The sequence below is a fragment of the Chelonia mydas genome, chromosome 6 (assembly GCF_015237465.2).
Source record: "Chelonia mydas isolate rCheMyd1 chromosome 6, rCheMyd1.pri.v2, whole genome shotgun sequence".
Lineage (NCBI taxonomy): Eukaryota > Metazoa > Chordata > Testudines > Cheloniidae > Chelonia > Chelonia mydas.
Genome location: NC_051246.2, coordinates 59,762,274 through 59,778,802, shown reverse-complemented (window position 1 = coordinate 59,778,802; position 16,529 = coordinate 59,762,274). Strand labels below are relative to the sequence as shown.

The window sequence follows — 16,529 nt, the reverse complement described above, 5'->3', positions numbered from 1 at the left end:
GTCCAGATTACATAGTCCTCTTCTCGCACCCTCATCTTCTTTAAAAGCAACCACCTTGTTCTCTTGCTTTCTCTTCCCTCTCCCTACCAGGATGAGAGAGCAGACAAACAGAACTAATGAAATGTCATAATTTACCAGTGTGTGTAGCTGGTGTACAGGTTCAAAGCCCCTATCTGTCACAGTTCCACAGCAAAGAGAAAGAAAATGCCCTGTCACCGTTGCATCCATTTGGCGATAAATCCCAGTACTGAGCACACTCAAAAGGAGAAAATAAACCAAACTTTAAAAAGAAGTTTATATTAGCAGCCACAGTTTGCTTACAACTACATTACCCACCTGCTGAAGTGAAGAAACAGATTGACAGAGCCAGAAGAGTACCCAGAAGTTACCTACTACAGGACAGGCCCAACAAAGAAAATAACAGAACGCCACTAGCCGTCACCTTCAGCCCCCAACTAAAATCTCTCCAACGCATCATCAAGGATCTACAACCTATCCTGAAGGACGACCCATCACTCTCACAGAACTTGGGAGACAGGCCAGTCCTTGCTTTCAGACAGCCTCCCAACCTGAAGCAAATAGTCACCAGCAACCACACACCACACAACAAAAACACTAACCCAGGAACCTATCCTTGCAACAAAGCCTGTTGCCAACTGTGTCCACATATCTATTCAGGGGACACCATCCTAGGGCCTAATCACATCAGCCACACTATCAGAGGCTCGTTCACCTGCACATCTACCAATGTGATATATGCCATCATGTGCTAGCAATGCCCCTCTGCCATGTACATTGGCCAAACTGGACAGTCTCTACGTAAAAGAATAAATGGACACAAATCAGACGTCAAGAATTATAACATTCAAAAACCAGTCGGAGAACACTTCTATCTCTCTGGTCACTTGATCACACACCTAAAAGTGGCAATTCTTCAACAAAAAAACTTCAAAAACAGACGCCAACGAGAGATTGATGAATTGGAATTAATTTGCAAACTGGAAACCATTTACTTAGGCTTGAATAAAGACTGGGAGTGGATGTGTCATTACACAAAGTAAAACTATTTCCCCATGTTTATTTCCCCCCTACTGTTCTTCACACGTTCTTGTCAACTGCTGGAAATGGCCCACCTTGATTATCACTACAAAAGGTTTTTTTCCCTCTCCTGCTGGTAATAGCTCACCTTACCTGATCACTCTCCTTACAGTGTGTATGGTAACACGTACTGTTTCATGTTCTCTATGTACATAAAATCTCCCCACTGTATTTTCCACTGCATGCATCCGATGAAGTGAGCTGTAGCTCATGAAAGCTTATGCTCAAATAAATTTGTTAGTCTCTAAGGTGCCACAAGTACTCCTTTTCTTTTTTCTAGAGCTGAGCTTTCTGTCTTGCTAGCATTCCCATCCCACGCAGGCCCAAGGAACAAGAGACAGAGCTTGGTTTTCCAGTCAGTCACCTGCATGGCCATACTTGGCTACCATGAGGGGAACTTTTTTGTTGTTTTTTGTTTACGCAGCCTCGAACAGCACATGTATAGATTTCATCAATGTATGAAAAAGAGAACCCCGGGACCTAGACAACTGGCAATCGTGTTATTTGGTTAGTCTCAGACAGGTAGGCTACTAAATTGTTCCATTGGTTCACTTGCTGGCTCAGTTCTAACACCACCATAAACACCACAGGGCGACTTCAGAGAAAAAGGTGCAAAACAGATGCAGCAAAGGGGAAGAGACGCAGCCCCAACTAACAGAAAGGCCATAAAGGAACTGACATTGGAAGACAGACTGAAAATTAAATATATATAGTTTGGAGAGAAAAGGAGACTAAGAAATGACAGGATAAGAGTCTACATATATCTCCAGGGTGTCCAGGGAGAGGAGGGTAAAGTACATTGTTCAAGGCGTCAAGTAGAGAGGTAACAGTGTGAAATTGTTCAAGGGAGAGTTTTGACAAGGTATCAGGAAAATTTTTCTGCAGTTAGAGGAGTAAGAATGTAGAATGCTCTCTAGGGCAGCAGTAGAAGCATCATCCCTGGAATATTCAAGAGCAAGTTAGATAAAGCACTTGTAAGTATTCAGTAGGGACAATCTTGCACACCACAGGAGCTGAGGGAACTAGATGGCTGGCTGTGTCTTTGTCACCTCTAATATCTAGGATTATATTAGTTTGAAAAACTGAAAAATCTAAATGGAGTTGAAGTACATATATATCTGTGAAATATTTTAATGCATTAGACATAAAAGGACACTAAGAGAACAGGTTATTTTCTTTTCTTAAGTGCATTTTTAATGCTCATGAAATATGGTGAATTTCTGGCATTAGAAACTGAAGTCTCTGCTTATCCACACAAGGTGTACAAGATGGGCAGTATTTGTGCAAAACTTCCCCCAAGGGGTACATCTCAAGGCAAGAGGTCAGTTCACTCTTTCATTCAATCCTTGCTCTCTGGTGCCACTGCAAACAAGGGGAATAATTAATGCTGGATGGATCACGCAGTAAGCAGCTAGAACAGAAGAAGTCTGTGTAGCAGTTTGGGTGCTGGCTTAGAACACGGAAGACCTAAGTTCAAGTCCTTGCTCCACTAACAGCTTCCTGTGTGATCTTGGGCAGGTCACTTGGTCTCTCTGTGCCTCAGTTGCCAATTTGTAAAATGGGGACAACAGTACTTCTTATAGTGATGTTGCGAGGATAAATACATTAAGGGCTGTACTCACATACAACAATAATGAGGTACATATAAATCCCTAAGGTCGATCTGAGTTGTTTGTACTAAATTCTTACAGTTTCCACTTGGCTACGAGCCCTAAGTAATCCTTTTAACTCCGATTATGGAGTCAGCTAACCTAAATTTTATCCTCAGGTTACAGGCTAACCTGTTTAATTTCTTTACCTTTACTCCACTAGCAACTAATTTGACAGCTGACTCTTCACATACAGTAGAACCTCAGAGTTATGAACTGACCAGTCAACCACACACCTCACTGGGAACCGGAAAAGTATGCAATCAGGCAGCAGCAGAGACCAACAAAACAAAACAAAACAAAACAAAAAAAGCAAATACAGGACAGTACTGAGTTAAACGTAAACTACCAAAAAAAATAAAGGGAAAGCAGCATTTTTCTTCCACCTTGTCAAGTTTCAAAGCTGTATTAAGTCAATGTTCAACTGTAAACTTTTGAAAGAACAACCATAGCGTTTTGTTCAGCATTACGAACATTTCAGAGTTACGAACAACCTCCATTCCCGAGGTGTTTGTAACGATAAGCTTCTACTGTAATCCAAAGTCTGGCCATCATTTTGAAAATTTTCATCTGACTCTAGTCCAATAACATTTCTGTTAAGGAAGACAGACTCTATATCTACACTTATGGCAGAGTACATGCACTGCACGTCCCCCTAGCATGGGTATAAACAGTTGTGTAGATGGTGAGGCACTGCTTAGGCGAGCAGAATAACAATACACTCTAAGATTCTGGTGTATACCCAATACGGCACTCTACACTCCTCCCTCCTTTACATTGGTATTTTTAGAAGTATAGCATCAGGCTGCCTCCCCACTGCCAGAGCCTTTCCCCACTGCTTCCCCCCACCACAGCCTTTCACAGCAGCGTGTAGCTACACATATCCTACGTGCCACTGGCAGTTTAGACAAGGCCTAAGAAGCTACAAAATACTGGTGTATCTCCTTTGTTTTAAAGAAGATTTACATTCTATGAGAAACTCAGAACAGCTCCAGCACACTGGAAGGAAGCTGAGTAAAAAAAGTGCCCCAGTTAGCTGGAAATCTAGGGTATCCTTAAGCAGACAGAAGCGTGCTTCATAGATGACACACACTGTCTCTGTCTACACCACTGAAACTGCTGGCTGAAACTAAATTTTCAAATGGCCATTTGTGTAGAGAGAATATAGTTTTGCTAAGCTGATTTTAAAAACAAGGTAGTGACCTAGGCTGGAGAAAGGATATAACTTTGCTAAATCGATAAAAAAAAAACCTATCTGCCCTGGTGACACAATTGTGCCAAATGAAACCACTTTATAAATGGCATTTTCAGCAGTGTAGATGAGGCTTGCAACAAGGTGGCTTGCCCCTAAAGGCTGGAAGGCCTGTGGCCAGCCAACCCTGATTAATAAGGAATCACTCCTGAGAGGGATCAGATGCTTTCCATTGTAAGAGCAGCAGGAAGCTGCAGAGAGAGGGAAGTTTAGGAAGGTGTAGCAGAGACTGAGGAAAAGCTCCTGCAGGAAAGACCCTGAGACCAGGAAAGTTGCTCTAGGTAGCTAGGACTGGGAATAGCCTGCTAAGACAGGAGGAAGATGACCTTGACAGCAGGGTAGTTTAGAAGTCAGAGCCTGAAAGCTGAGCTCCAGCCAGGAAAGTCTGGGAGTGGTGACTGAGTGCTGGGGACTCCCTATGTAGGTGGGGGTCGGGGGGAAAAGAGAGAGAGGCTGAGGTTGAGGCCTGGAAGGCCAGACTGTGTAAGGACTAAATAAACTGGACCCCAGGAGGGAAATGTTTAAACTACCTTTGGTCTGGAGGTGTGCAATTCTTATGGGGCCATGAAGAGAGGGAAAACAGAGGCAAGGTACTGCAGAGTGACCTCTTGCCATGCGGGGATGCTCCAGAAGCAGCTGACCCTGTTACAGAGCTCTTCCTACTTCTAATTAATTTGATATGTTTTCCTGTTCAATCTTAGTTCTACCAACGAGGTTAAGTAAAGTAAGAGAGGATTTTTAAAAGTGCATTATGAAATTAGAAAGTCATTCCATAGAAAATGTGGTCTATAGTGACAAGATTTAAAAATCTCTAACCACACTTCAGTAGTCTCAGATTAGTTATTTCAAGAGACTTTCCAAACAAAAATCCATCCTGGGTGACAACTAAACAAAAGCATTTCAAACTTTTCTAAAAGTGATAACCAGACCATCCAGCATTCTAGATGATCTGTAGCTTTTCAAACTAACAAAAAGACCGGACTGCATGGGATTGGCATATATATATGGGACATCTTATAAATTATCCTATTATATTGGTCAATATAGATAAAGAAAAACTTGCAAATGGTGGGCCATATTGTTCCTTCCATGAGTCTTGCCATTGGAGGAGGTGGTTTACTGCAAGGATTTCTTCTTACGTCCCAATTAGGGCTTTTCTTGCTACCTCATGGAAAAGTCACCCAATGCCTCTGGGGAAACTCACTGGGGACCTGGGCCACTCATACAAAAGCCTTGTATACCTACCGTGGTTCTGGTACTATAGCCACTCTCCCAGAGACTTCCTGCCTCCAGTAGCAGTGGCTCTGCGGCAAGAAGCAGGGAGCACTGTATCAACTTTTCTGGCTATGTTCTGCAGTTCCAGAGGAGAGTTGCACAACATCCTGCCAACAACGCCTCTTCCTTCCCAACTCCACGGCCTCCTTTGTATGGGCCCTAGACCTCTCTGCTGAGGTTGGGATGGCAATGCTGTAGAAATACATGGACTCCTTCCCTTCCTTCATGTGCTGGGAAGGAGGGAGATCTGCACATGGAAGATGTCTGCACATGTAAACTCAAGAAGGGTATGATCTGGGCCAGTGGATTTACAGGTTTTACATCATTTGAGTGTATAAAATCAAAATAGACTGGGAAGATCGTAAAGGTCCTTAGAGCCAAGGTGCTTGCTTAAAAAAACATCCCACATGAATCCATTTTAGCCTGACCAAAAAGAGTTCCCATTAGTCAATCTGATTTTCCTCAATAAAATATCTACACACCATACTCCATAACCAGTGGAGCCACACTGCAGTTTAAGAGATAATGTAAAATATACCCAGGGTCTGCATGGATTCATTTTGATGGAGACAATAGAAATGCAAAATAGAAATTACTTCAATAAAGACTACAGCATGAAATTTATAAATGATTATGTCAAATGTTTAAGTCAGAAACATGTTGAGGTGCAATGATGCAGATTACAAATATATGTTCTGGGAATGTTTTTAAAAATGCTGTGTGTCTGTATGAATACTGAACGCAGAAAAATACAACAGAGATTGATCAAGGATCTGTCCTAGGACTGGTGGTGTTTAATATATTTATTAAATGATCTGGAACAAGGGACTAACAGCAATGAAGCTAAATTTGCGGATGACACAATTGTTTAGGTTAGTCAAGTCTAGAGAATATTATGAGGAATTTCAGAAGGATCTAACAAAGCTGGGTATTTGGAAAATACAACGGCAGAAGATGCTCAGTGTAGGCATGTACAAGGAAGCAAGCGTACATTGATAGGCACAAATCTGACCTCAAACTGGGTCTAAATTAAATTAGAAACTCAAGAAAGAAACATGGGCATGTTTGGAGAGAGCCCCATGAAAACCTCTGTACAAATCGCAGGAATGTTCAAAAATGCAAAATGAAACATTAGGTTGTACTAAGAAAGGGAGATAAAATACTGAACATATTACAATGCCTTTCTACAAAATGATGATGCATCCTCACCTTGAATTCTATATTCAATTATGGTCATCCCATCTCACAAAAAGGATATAGCAGAAGTAGAAGAGGTCCTGAGAAAGAGAACAATATTTGTTGGAAGCCTTTAAAGACATCCATGTGAGAAGATATGATACAGGTACACAGAATAATACATGGCCCAGAGTATAATAAATGAGAGCTTATATTTATTCCCCCTTTTAAACCAGCCAGTAAATTGATAATCTATTTATTAACATAAGAACATAAGAATGGCCATACTGGGTCAGACCAAAGGTCGATCGAGCCCAGTATCCTGTCTTCCGACAGTGGCCAATGCCAGGTGCCCCAGAGGGAGTGAATGTAACAGGTAACGATCAAGTGATCTCTCTCCTGCTATCCATCTTCACCTTCTGACAAACAGAGGCTAGAGACACAATTCCTTACCCATCCTGGCTAATAGTCATTAAGGGACTTAACCTCCATGAATTTATCCAGTTCTCTTTTAAACCCTGTTATAAAGTCCAAGCCTTCACAATCTCCTCAGGCAAGGAGTTCCACAAGTTGACTGTGCGCTGAGTGAAGAAGAACTTCCTTTTATTTGTTTTAAACCTGCTGCCTATTAATTCATTTGGTGGCCCCTAGTTCTTATATTAGTAAAAAGGAAATATTTTTATACATACAATGTGTAATTAGCCTCTAGGATTCAAAAGAGGAGTAGACATCCATATGAATACTACCACCCTTCAGTTACAGTAGCGGAGGTAAAATGTAAGATGTATAAATTCTCACACACAATCCTTGGGACGTAATCCAACCAATTATTTCCTAGATTTATGAAGAAATCTCGCCGACAGACATATTGTTGGACAAGCGTTTCCTATGGGAACTTTACCCTTTCCTCTGAATCATCTGGTACTGACACTATTGGACACAGAATATCAAACTAGGTGGACTGAATCAGCATGGCAGTTTCTAAGATCCACACATATATGGGGGAAAGTGAAAAATATAGAAAGCGTTGGTAGCATGGCTTACTATAATATTACCTGATATTTCCCATTATATGATCCATTTTCATTTCAATATAACTTTGCCAAATGAACCATCTGGGCTGACATTTTCCATGCTGGGTGTCTGCCTCAGAGTTGTTGCAGACTCAGAGGAAGGAGACAGGTTGGAAAAATTTAGCCATTTTTGCAAACAAGGCTAGGGAAAGATACACTGGCAAAACAATGTTATATTAATCTCTTCTATAAAAGCCCTAGCACCCTCATGCTTTGGAGCAGGAATAGAAATTTGGCAGTGGGTGGCCTTTTTATCAGGGATTTGTCTTGTCATCTCTTTGAAAATCTGCCCATATTTGGGCAAGTTATAAGTCTTTGAAAAATTGAAGACTTGCTAGAGATTTGCATCTTATGTTTCCAGAGATTTGGACTGCACTGGGAATGCTCCAACCCAGTGCAGAGTAGGACTTTTCCTACAAGTGTATCTCTTGGCTGCTGCAGGCCATGCCAGGTCTTGGTCCAGATATCAAAATTGAGAGAGGGAGACTGTTTCTCCTATGCTCTCTCTGTCACTTCTGCTGGGGCCAGACAGTAGGAGGAAACTACCCAATTTGAAGGCAGAAGGGCCAAGAGCTGGACAGGGGGAGTAGACTGGGACAAGGAGCCTTGGAGGGAGGGGGTCAGGGAGACAGGAACTGGGAGCCAAAGAAAGAGAGAGATCTGATGAGGAACCAGGGTGTGGAAGGAGAACTGACATGGGCTGGGCAAAGAGACTAAGAAAACAAGCCAAGCAGAGGTTGGGAGGAGCACCTGAGATTGGATAAGAACATAAGAACAGCCATACTGGGTCAGACCAAGGACCATCTAGCCCAGTATCCTGTCTTCAGACAGGTGCCCCAGACGGAATGAACAGAACAGGTAATCATCAAGTGATCCATTCCCTGTCGCTCATTCCCAGCTTCTGGCAAACAGAGGCTAGGGACACCATCCCAGCCCATCTTGGCTAATAGCTATTGATGGACCTATCCTCCATTAATTTATCTAGTTCTTTTTTGAACCCTGTTATAGTCTTGGCCTTCACAACATCCTCTGGCAAGGAGTTCCACAGGTTGACTGTGTGTCATGTGAAGAAATACTTCCTTTTATTTGTTTTAAACCTGCTGCCTATTAATTTCATTTGGTGACCCCTAGTTCTTGTGTTATGAGAAGTAAATAACACTTCTTATTTACTTTCTCCACACCAGTCATGATTTATAGATGAGGAGGCCCACAGAGGAAGACCGGGAGCCAGTGGGAATAGGGATCATCAGGAATAGGGAGGGGGTAAAGCAGAGACAGATCTGACAAGGACACAGGCAGGACAGAGGAATTGGGACTGGATGAGCAAAGGGGCAAAGGAAACTGAGATGGGGGGCAGGTGATGGCGATTGCACAGGCTGGGCAAAAAGTGGGACTGGGAGCCTTGGAGGAAAACGGAGATCAGATGAGGAGCTGTGTGGGGAGACTGGGACCAAGATGAGAAGCCTAAGGAGTGGAGCCTGGGATTTGGACAAGAGGCCAGGGTGGAAAAGAGTCAGGACTAGGACAGGTTGGATGAGATGAGGCAGAAGGGAACAAGTTTGTGGGGAAATGGGCAGAAGAGTCTATGCCCACCAAAGCATGCTCCCCTCCAGAGTCTAGAATGGGAATGAAGATTTCCAAGTCTCACCATTCCTCTGCTGTGAAGCCCGCTGGGCAAAGCATCCCATCTTCCAACAATGTACTACTGCTATCAGTTATTCCACAAACTCAAGTGACAGAGGTCAGATGTAAAGGTTCCAAACTTGCTGATGACCCATGTGAATGTCAATGCGATGTCACATGATGGAATTTGTTGTTTTCTATTTGCTTTTTAAAAAAAAATCAGCGAAATTACACACAAAAGTACATAAAAGAACATTATCAAAGCTGCAAAGCCAAGCACTCAGAAGTTAGGAAGTGTAAGAATTAAGGATCCATGCGCAACCTTCATTTGGCCTCCTTGTGCATATGGATTATCTTTAATTATATGACCACATACCTGTTTTTCCACACGACTCAAGCCTCATTCAGTGCTCAGGCAGGAAGAGAAAGGCTGATCTCATCTACAGCTGGGTGAAATGTTTTAGGCAAACAGTAAATTCATTGAAAAGAGAAGTTTCAGGCAGACTGAAGTTATTTGTTAATTTGGGTCAAATTGGGTGAACCGTTCCATTCGAATAAAGAAATGAGGAAAACATTTAGGAAGCCAAAACTATTCATTTCAACATTTTCTGAATGAAAATGTTAGGGGGTGGGTTTTCTCCCTGGTGGTCCCTAGAGGCCAGGCATCCCAGCTGCTCCAATAAGCACTCACATGATACTTCTTAACTCAAATATTTGCCCCAAACAGGTTTCTCTTTATTGACAGGTTTCAGAGTAGCAGCCGTGTTAGTCTGTATTCGCAAAAAGAAAAGGAGTACTTGTGGCACCTTAGAGACTAACACATTTATTTGAGCATAAGCTTTCGTGAGCTACAGCTCAATTGAGTAACCCGTGTCAGTCGGGTCCTGAAACACAATGCAACAGAGGGGTTTTAATGCAAAACAGGAAAAACAGTCTCATGTGCAGTGTAGTCCTGGCCGTTTCCTTCTCTCAGGTGACATGCTTCCCATCCTCCTGTCACCTAGAGGCACATTCTCCACAGCCCTCTCCAGCCCGAGCTGTTTTACTGGACTACTTTGGCTTTCTTGCAACCTGTTTTCATCACTCACTGCCTAGAATCCTTTCCAGACAGGTCTAGCTCACACAATCCCCTGTCAGTTGCCTCCCTGCCCTGGCAGCCTTCCTCTCAGACAGGGGGCTTGCAGACCTCCTCTCTCCAATCTACCCCAGCTGGAACTAGTAATGACCTAACTAGCTACAGGTGTCTTTCATGAGGCTCAATAATCTCCTCATAAGCAGGCTGCTGGTCATAGGGGACTTGGTCCTGATCCCTCTAAAAGGGACCAAGCACCTGTGACAGACCCAAAGGTTTAGAAAATGTCAATTAGAATTGACCTGCACAAATTTTTGTTTTGTTTTGTTTTGTTTTGGAGAGGAGAAAAAAAAATCACTAGACTGGGTACAAATCTAAAATTTTCAGTTAAGACAAAATTAGAAGAAAATTATCAATTATTTGCTGATTTCTAGTTTTCTGGTTAAGGCAGTTTAATTCTGCTCTGGAGAACTGAATTCCCTGCCTCTGCCATAGAGTTCCTGCATGCTGCTAAGCAAACCACTTAGCAAACTTTCACAGGTGGTCACAAATGTGTGTTCCTCATTTTCTGGGTGCCTTATTTAAGACTCTGGGGTCTGATTTCCAGAAGTGCTGAACACTCACAGTAGTTGAAGTCCATGGGAACTCTGCTTTGAACATATAAAGTGCTATATAATGCTAAGTATGCTGTAAAATAAGGTCCCAGGTGTCTCAAACAGGGCACTCAAAATTAGTGGATCCTTCGACCTTAATCTCTCTGTGCCTCCATTCACCATCTGTAAAATGGGAATAGTCCCATTTCCCATGGATGCTGTGAAAATAAATGATTTGTGAAGCACTCAGATACTCTTCTACCATGGAAAAATCCCATGAGGAAATGAATAATTCAGTCTTCTGAGCCAGATTAGAACAGCATGGTGGTGTGGGGCCATACATTGAACTTTGAAGAGAAAATAAATATTGAATAGGTGGTCATTAAGTGAGCACATCCATCCTGTGCACTGAGTGAACTCCTGTGGAAAAAGAATAAAGTATGTGATCATGAAGTTAGACTATCATAACGCATAGGCACCAGAGGCCAGATTAAGGTTGCACAGGCAACTTTAATCCTAGCATTTCATAGCTTTTGAGTGCTAGACTTTGCAACCTTAACAATGGTATTTTAATGTAGTTTTGTGTAATATTTATAAATACCAGAAATATAGTGGGTTCAGGGAATAAGCATCTTGGAGTGCTAAAAGTATGAACCGGTGTACTTAAATGACTGAATTGTGTTTGAAAAGGCATGAAGCGCTGTAGGAAAACCAAAGATTAGGGGGAAAAAGATTGTGGCACTGTGCTTCAACAACGAAAACAAGCTTTTCACTTACTTTATAGACTCGGACTTCAAAGCCACAAGGGACCATGCTGATCATCTAGTCTGACCTCCTGCACATAGCAGGCCACAGAACCCTACCCACCCACTCCTGTAATAGACCCATAATCTCTGGCGGAGTTACTTTCTTGTACTGCTACTTCAGTAGGTGAATATTAGAGCAAAAATACTGGACAAGTATTTAATTATCCAAAGGAGAAAGGGACCATGAGCAAAAAGTAGTACGGGGCTTATGAAGACTAAATAACACAAGGAAAACTTGGGCTGCTTTTTATAGAATTGGTGGATAAAGGGAATGCAGCAGATGAAATATTTCTTGAAAAATTAAGTCAAATACATGTGACACTCTTAAGGAGCAAAGTCCACAGCACATGTTTAACCCCAAAACCTAGCATATCTTTCATTCACTGGTGTCCATTTAAACTCAGGACACATTCTTTCAGTGACAATAGTGAAGACCAATCTGGAAAAACACACGCAACCCAGGGTGCTGCATTCAACCGGCTGACATTCTGACTTACGAATATTTCTCCCTTGAGAAGCCTATCTAATTTCCTCCCTATGAAAAGCCGCTGTCTTTCACACAGAAGCAATGCCCTCTGTGGCACCAGACAGCTGTTTCAGTAGGATTTAATTTACCTGGGAGATGAAGGAGAGTATGAAAAAATCTGTATCAGAGATGGTGCCAGGATTGCAAAACATGATAGATGTAAAATAATTCAAGGTTGTGCACTAAAAGTTTTTCTTCGGGTGAGATAGATTATTAGGAACAAAATGAGGGCCGTCAGAAATTGACCCGTCCAGTATGTGCTCTCTTTATATTTTCTCCTCTCAGTGCCTCACTCTTCACTCTGTCTTTAGAGCATGCACTTTCAAGAAGTCAGCCAACCTGACAAAGCTCGCTTGTCCATCCCTATCAGAGAAAACAGGACACAGGTATTCTACATTGTCACTTGCCCCCTTGAAAATCCACAGACAGTCCTTACGTGTATTATATGCTGGATAATTTTATATGGGTATATTTTAGTGCTCATGAAAGTAAGTTAATACAGCGTTGTAGCCATGTTGTTCCCAGGATATTAGGGAGATAAGCTGGGTTAGGTAATATTTTTATTAGTCCATCTTCTGTCAGTGAAAGAGACAAGCTTTCGAGTTACACAGAGCTCTTCTTCAAGTCACTGTGTAGCTCAGAAGTATCTCTCTTTCATGAAGTTAGTCCAATAAAAGATATTACCTCACCTAATTAATACTCTAGGCAGAGATAGTTTTATAGTGCAGGCTGGTGCTGTGTAAACTACCATATACAGAACTCTGACAATGCACTTCATTCACGACCTGCAGCCTACTCTGCTATTCCTGTCCTGAGCTGCACAGGTTCTGCCAGTTTACCTCTCTCCTGGCCTTCAGCAGCCTCTGCTCTTCCAGTTCTAGCTCCTCTGATGCTGCACTTGGCATCTGATTTGCAACCTCTCCCACTCCTATTATTCCTATCCTGAGAGTCTCCTCAGCGAGCTGACAATAGTGGTGAACTATGTAGTGCCTATATGGTGTGGACCAAAAGCTATTAAGAGCTAGGCTAAATTCACCAAACTCATTTTTATTGAGGATTGATCTACACTTGTAACTTATGTTGGTATAACTACATCACTCAGGGGTGTGGAAAATGTGTGTGCAACACAGTTATACCAACCTAACTCCTGGTGCAGACAGCGCTATGTCGAGGGGAGGACTTCTCCTGTGAACATAGCTACCACCTCTCAGGGAGGTGGATTACCTACGCCGACGGGAGCAGCACAGAAGTGCTACTGCAGCACAGCTGCACTGGCACCGCTGCAGACTTTTAAGTGTAGACAAGCTCTGAGAAATAAAAGCAAAAGTAAGAACGTGAAGGTACATGCTTTCATGTTTTTCTAAATGCGCACTTATAGCACTGTATACCAATACATAATTTAAAAAAATAGACATTAAGGGGTGAAGTTTTTAAGCATGTTTCAACTGGACACACAGTTTAAGGTTAGTACTTGTAGTTCTATTGCTTCCTTGCAGTCGCTGAAGTAATAAGACTGCAGTGTAACCTTTTAAGTGTAAACTTTGAATGTGTGCTGACATAACCACGTCTCCACAGCAGAACAGTGTTCTGTTCTATCTGGACAGTGAAACAAGATTATCGGCACAATGAGGGCATTTTGGGGTACAATAGGGACATTTTAGAAATATGGAACTTTTACTATCCATAATAAATTCTTGCTCCTCTCATAATGACAGGTTTCAGAGTAACAGCCATGTTAGTCTGTATTCGCAAAAAGAAAAGGAGCACTTTTGGCACCTTAGAGACTAACCAATTGATTTGAGCATAAGCTTTCGTGAGCTACAGCTCACTTCATCGGATGCATCCGATGAAGTGAGCTATAGCTCACGAAACCTTATGCTCAAATCAATTGGTTAGTCTCTAAGGTGCCAAAAGTACTCCTTTTCTTTTTGCTCCACGAATGCTGGAGAGGTCAACTCAACATAGCTTACAGCTCAACTTAATTCACGCAGATCCCCCTTTCCTCAGAAATAAGAGATTCCACAGGACATGGGCAATAGAATCTCTTTCCACTTTCTTTATTGCTATTTTATCTCTAAACTAAATGAAACTAGATTCAAAATTTTACTACAGTGAAATTATTCCAGCTGCTTTTATATAAGGCCCAAATTTGGATTATAAAGCCTGATAAAATTGGCTCTAACCTCAGTTAGAGACTGCCACATTGTTCCAGTTTTGTGGAGTGCCTCCTCAGCTATTCTCCTCTGCTCTTTTTGCTTAATGTTCCCTGAAGACAAAGGTTTTGTCCCACAAACAGATTTCAGGTTACAGTATAGCCGTATCTCTCTCACCAATCTGAAACTCCATAGCCGGGTATTGTCATACCTTGAGCTTAGCTTCATGTTCTGAGCCACTGGAGGAAAAGAGTTTCTTGGGTGTTTTAAAGATGTCATGAATGCTCTGGTGTATCAAAGCATTGACCCTTTACATCAGAGTCTCATTGGAAATTCAAACCCTAGCACTGCCAGGTGTACTGCAACCTCATTTGGAGAGTAGATGTAACCAGAACTGATGCTCCCTAAAGGATTATCCACCATTTAGAAAGTGATGACACTAAAATGGAGGAATGGAGTAGTTTTTAATAAGAAAAAAAACAAGCTTGAAAACACAAACACACAAATTCCAAGTGTCTGGGGCAATCATGACAGGGGAAGAAAGAGACAATAGGATTCTGATTATGGGATGAATCACCTAGGCACGGTTGATTTACTCATCTACAGCAAAAATGTGAACATGTGCAAACACATCATGTTTTAATTTTAGGCACATAAGCCAATGATTGGACTCATTTTCAAAGGGCCAGTCCATATTTTCAGCCTCAGACCGGAAAATTGTGACTAATCAGCTCAAGGTCTGAGAGAACCTAAGGATCCTAACTACTGTTGTGTCCCACCAGCCTTTTCTTAGGGGTAGGTGAGTGAAGCCAGTAAAACTATTCTGTGGGGGCTAGTGATTATATAAGTGAAGGTTGTAATTAACTGATTGATTGGATTCTTCAGTTCTACCCACTTTATAAATGCAATTGAGTAGGAGAGGGATGCAAATACTTCAGTTTCAACCTAAAAGCAGAGGTATGAAAATGCTAGTCCTTTGCCACCCTAAACCAGTGCAACCCCTCTCAAAAATGATGGAGAGAAGAAGAGAATACCAATATGAAGGGAAAATGTATTTAAAAGGTGAAAGAAAGCCTTGCTTTTGATCTGACAGCTCCCTTTCAACCTTTGAAGTCTCAGTCACTTGGGTTAAAAACATTTGTGAACAGTCTACCACACTATGCCTGATCAGGACCATAAAATTCTTAGATCTGCCTTCCAGGTACTCATTGTTTGCACAATACTGCTCATCTTCCAGCAATTAATGGATTATTAAATCCTATACCTGAACTTTTACCTCTTGCTATTCAAACAAATAAAAACAAAATAGGCATCTTCCTAGTCTGAGTATCTTGAGCTTGAAGTAATAAAGCTGAAATTTGAAGTAATTAAGTCTGCTTCATAAGTTTTGAACCCAGACTCTAGACCAGGGGTCTCAAACATGCGGCCCGTGGGATTATTTTCTGCAGCCCGCCAGCTCCCCGCGGCACCCCCAGAGTTAACCTAGAGCGACTCCGGCCTAGCGTGCATCCCGAACCCCTTCTGCAGCCGAACCCCCTGTCCTGAGCCCCTGCTGCACCCCACACCGCTCCTGCACCCTGACCGTCTGCCACACCCCACACCCCTCCTGCCCTGAGCCCCCTGCCGCGCTCCACACCCCTCCTGCACCCTGCCCCCCTGCCCTGAGCCCCCTGCTGCACCTGGCACCCTAACCCCATGCCCTGAGCCCCCTGCCGCACCCTGACCCCCTGCCCTGAGCCCCCTGCTGCACCCTAACCCCCTGCCCTTGTGCACCCCACGCCCCTCCTACACCCAAACCCCCTGCCCTGAGCCCCCTGCTCCACCTGGCACCCTGACCCCCTGCCGCACCCCTCCTGCACCCCGACCCCCTGCCCTTAGCTCCTTGCCGCACCCTGCACCCCGACCCCCTGCCCTGAGCCCCCTGCTGCACCCCTCCTGCCCTGAGCCCCTGCCCTTCTGCACCCCACGCCCCTCCTGCACCACAACCCCCTGGTGCACCCTGCACCCCTGTCCTGAGCCCCCTGCTGCACCCCGCACGCCTGCCCTGAGCCCTCTGCACCCCTCTTGCACCCCAACCCCCTGCTCTGAGCCCCTGTTGCACCCTGCACTCCTCCTGCACCCCAATCCCTTTCCCTGAGCCCCCCGATGCATCTTGCGCCCCTCCTGCACCCCCTGGGGGCAGGGAGGGAGTGGATTGGGGTGGGGATTTCGGGGAAGGGGTTGGAAAGGGGGC

The 16,529-nt window shown here is 43.3% G+C and overlaps 1 protein-coding gene across 19 annotated transcripts in view; it reads right to left on the bottom strand.

Annotated features, from left to right (window-relative positions):
* The window catches only part of LOC102939360 (transmembrane protein 263), a 307,551-nt gene that overhangs the window by 188,518 nt on the left and 102,504 nt on the right, over window positions 1-16,529 (bottom strand). The window contains exon 3 of one of the 19 annotated variants that reach the window (XM_043549967.1): window positions 6,484-6,551. The exons of 17 other annotated variants lie outside the window; for them this stretch is intronic. In XM_043549967.1, the coding sequence (XP_043405902.1) occupies window positions 6,484-6,511 (28 nt within the window). In that variant the 5' untranslated portion in view covers window positions 6,512-6,551. Of the gene's footprint in view, window positions 1-6,483; window positions 6,552-16,529 lie in introns of those variants that run through there. One more of the 19 variants, XM_043549972.1, reaches the window with a different exon arrangement.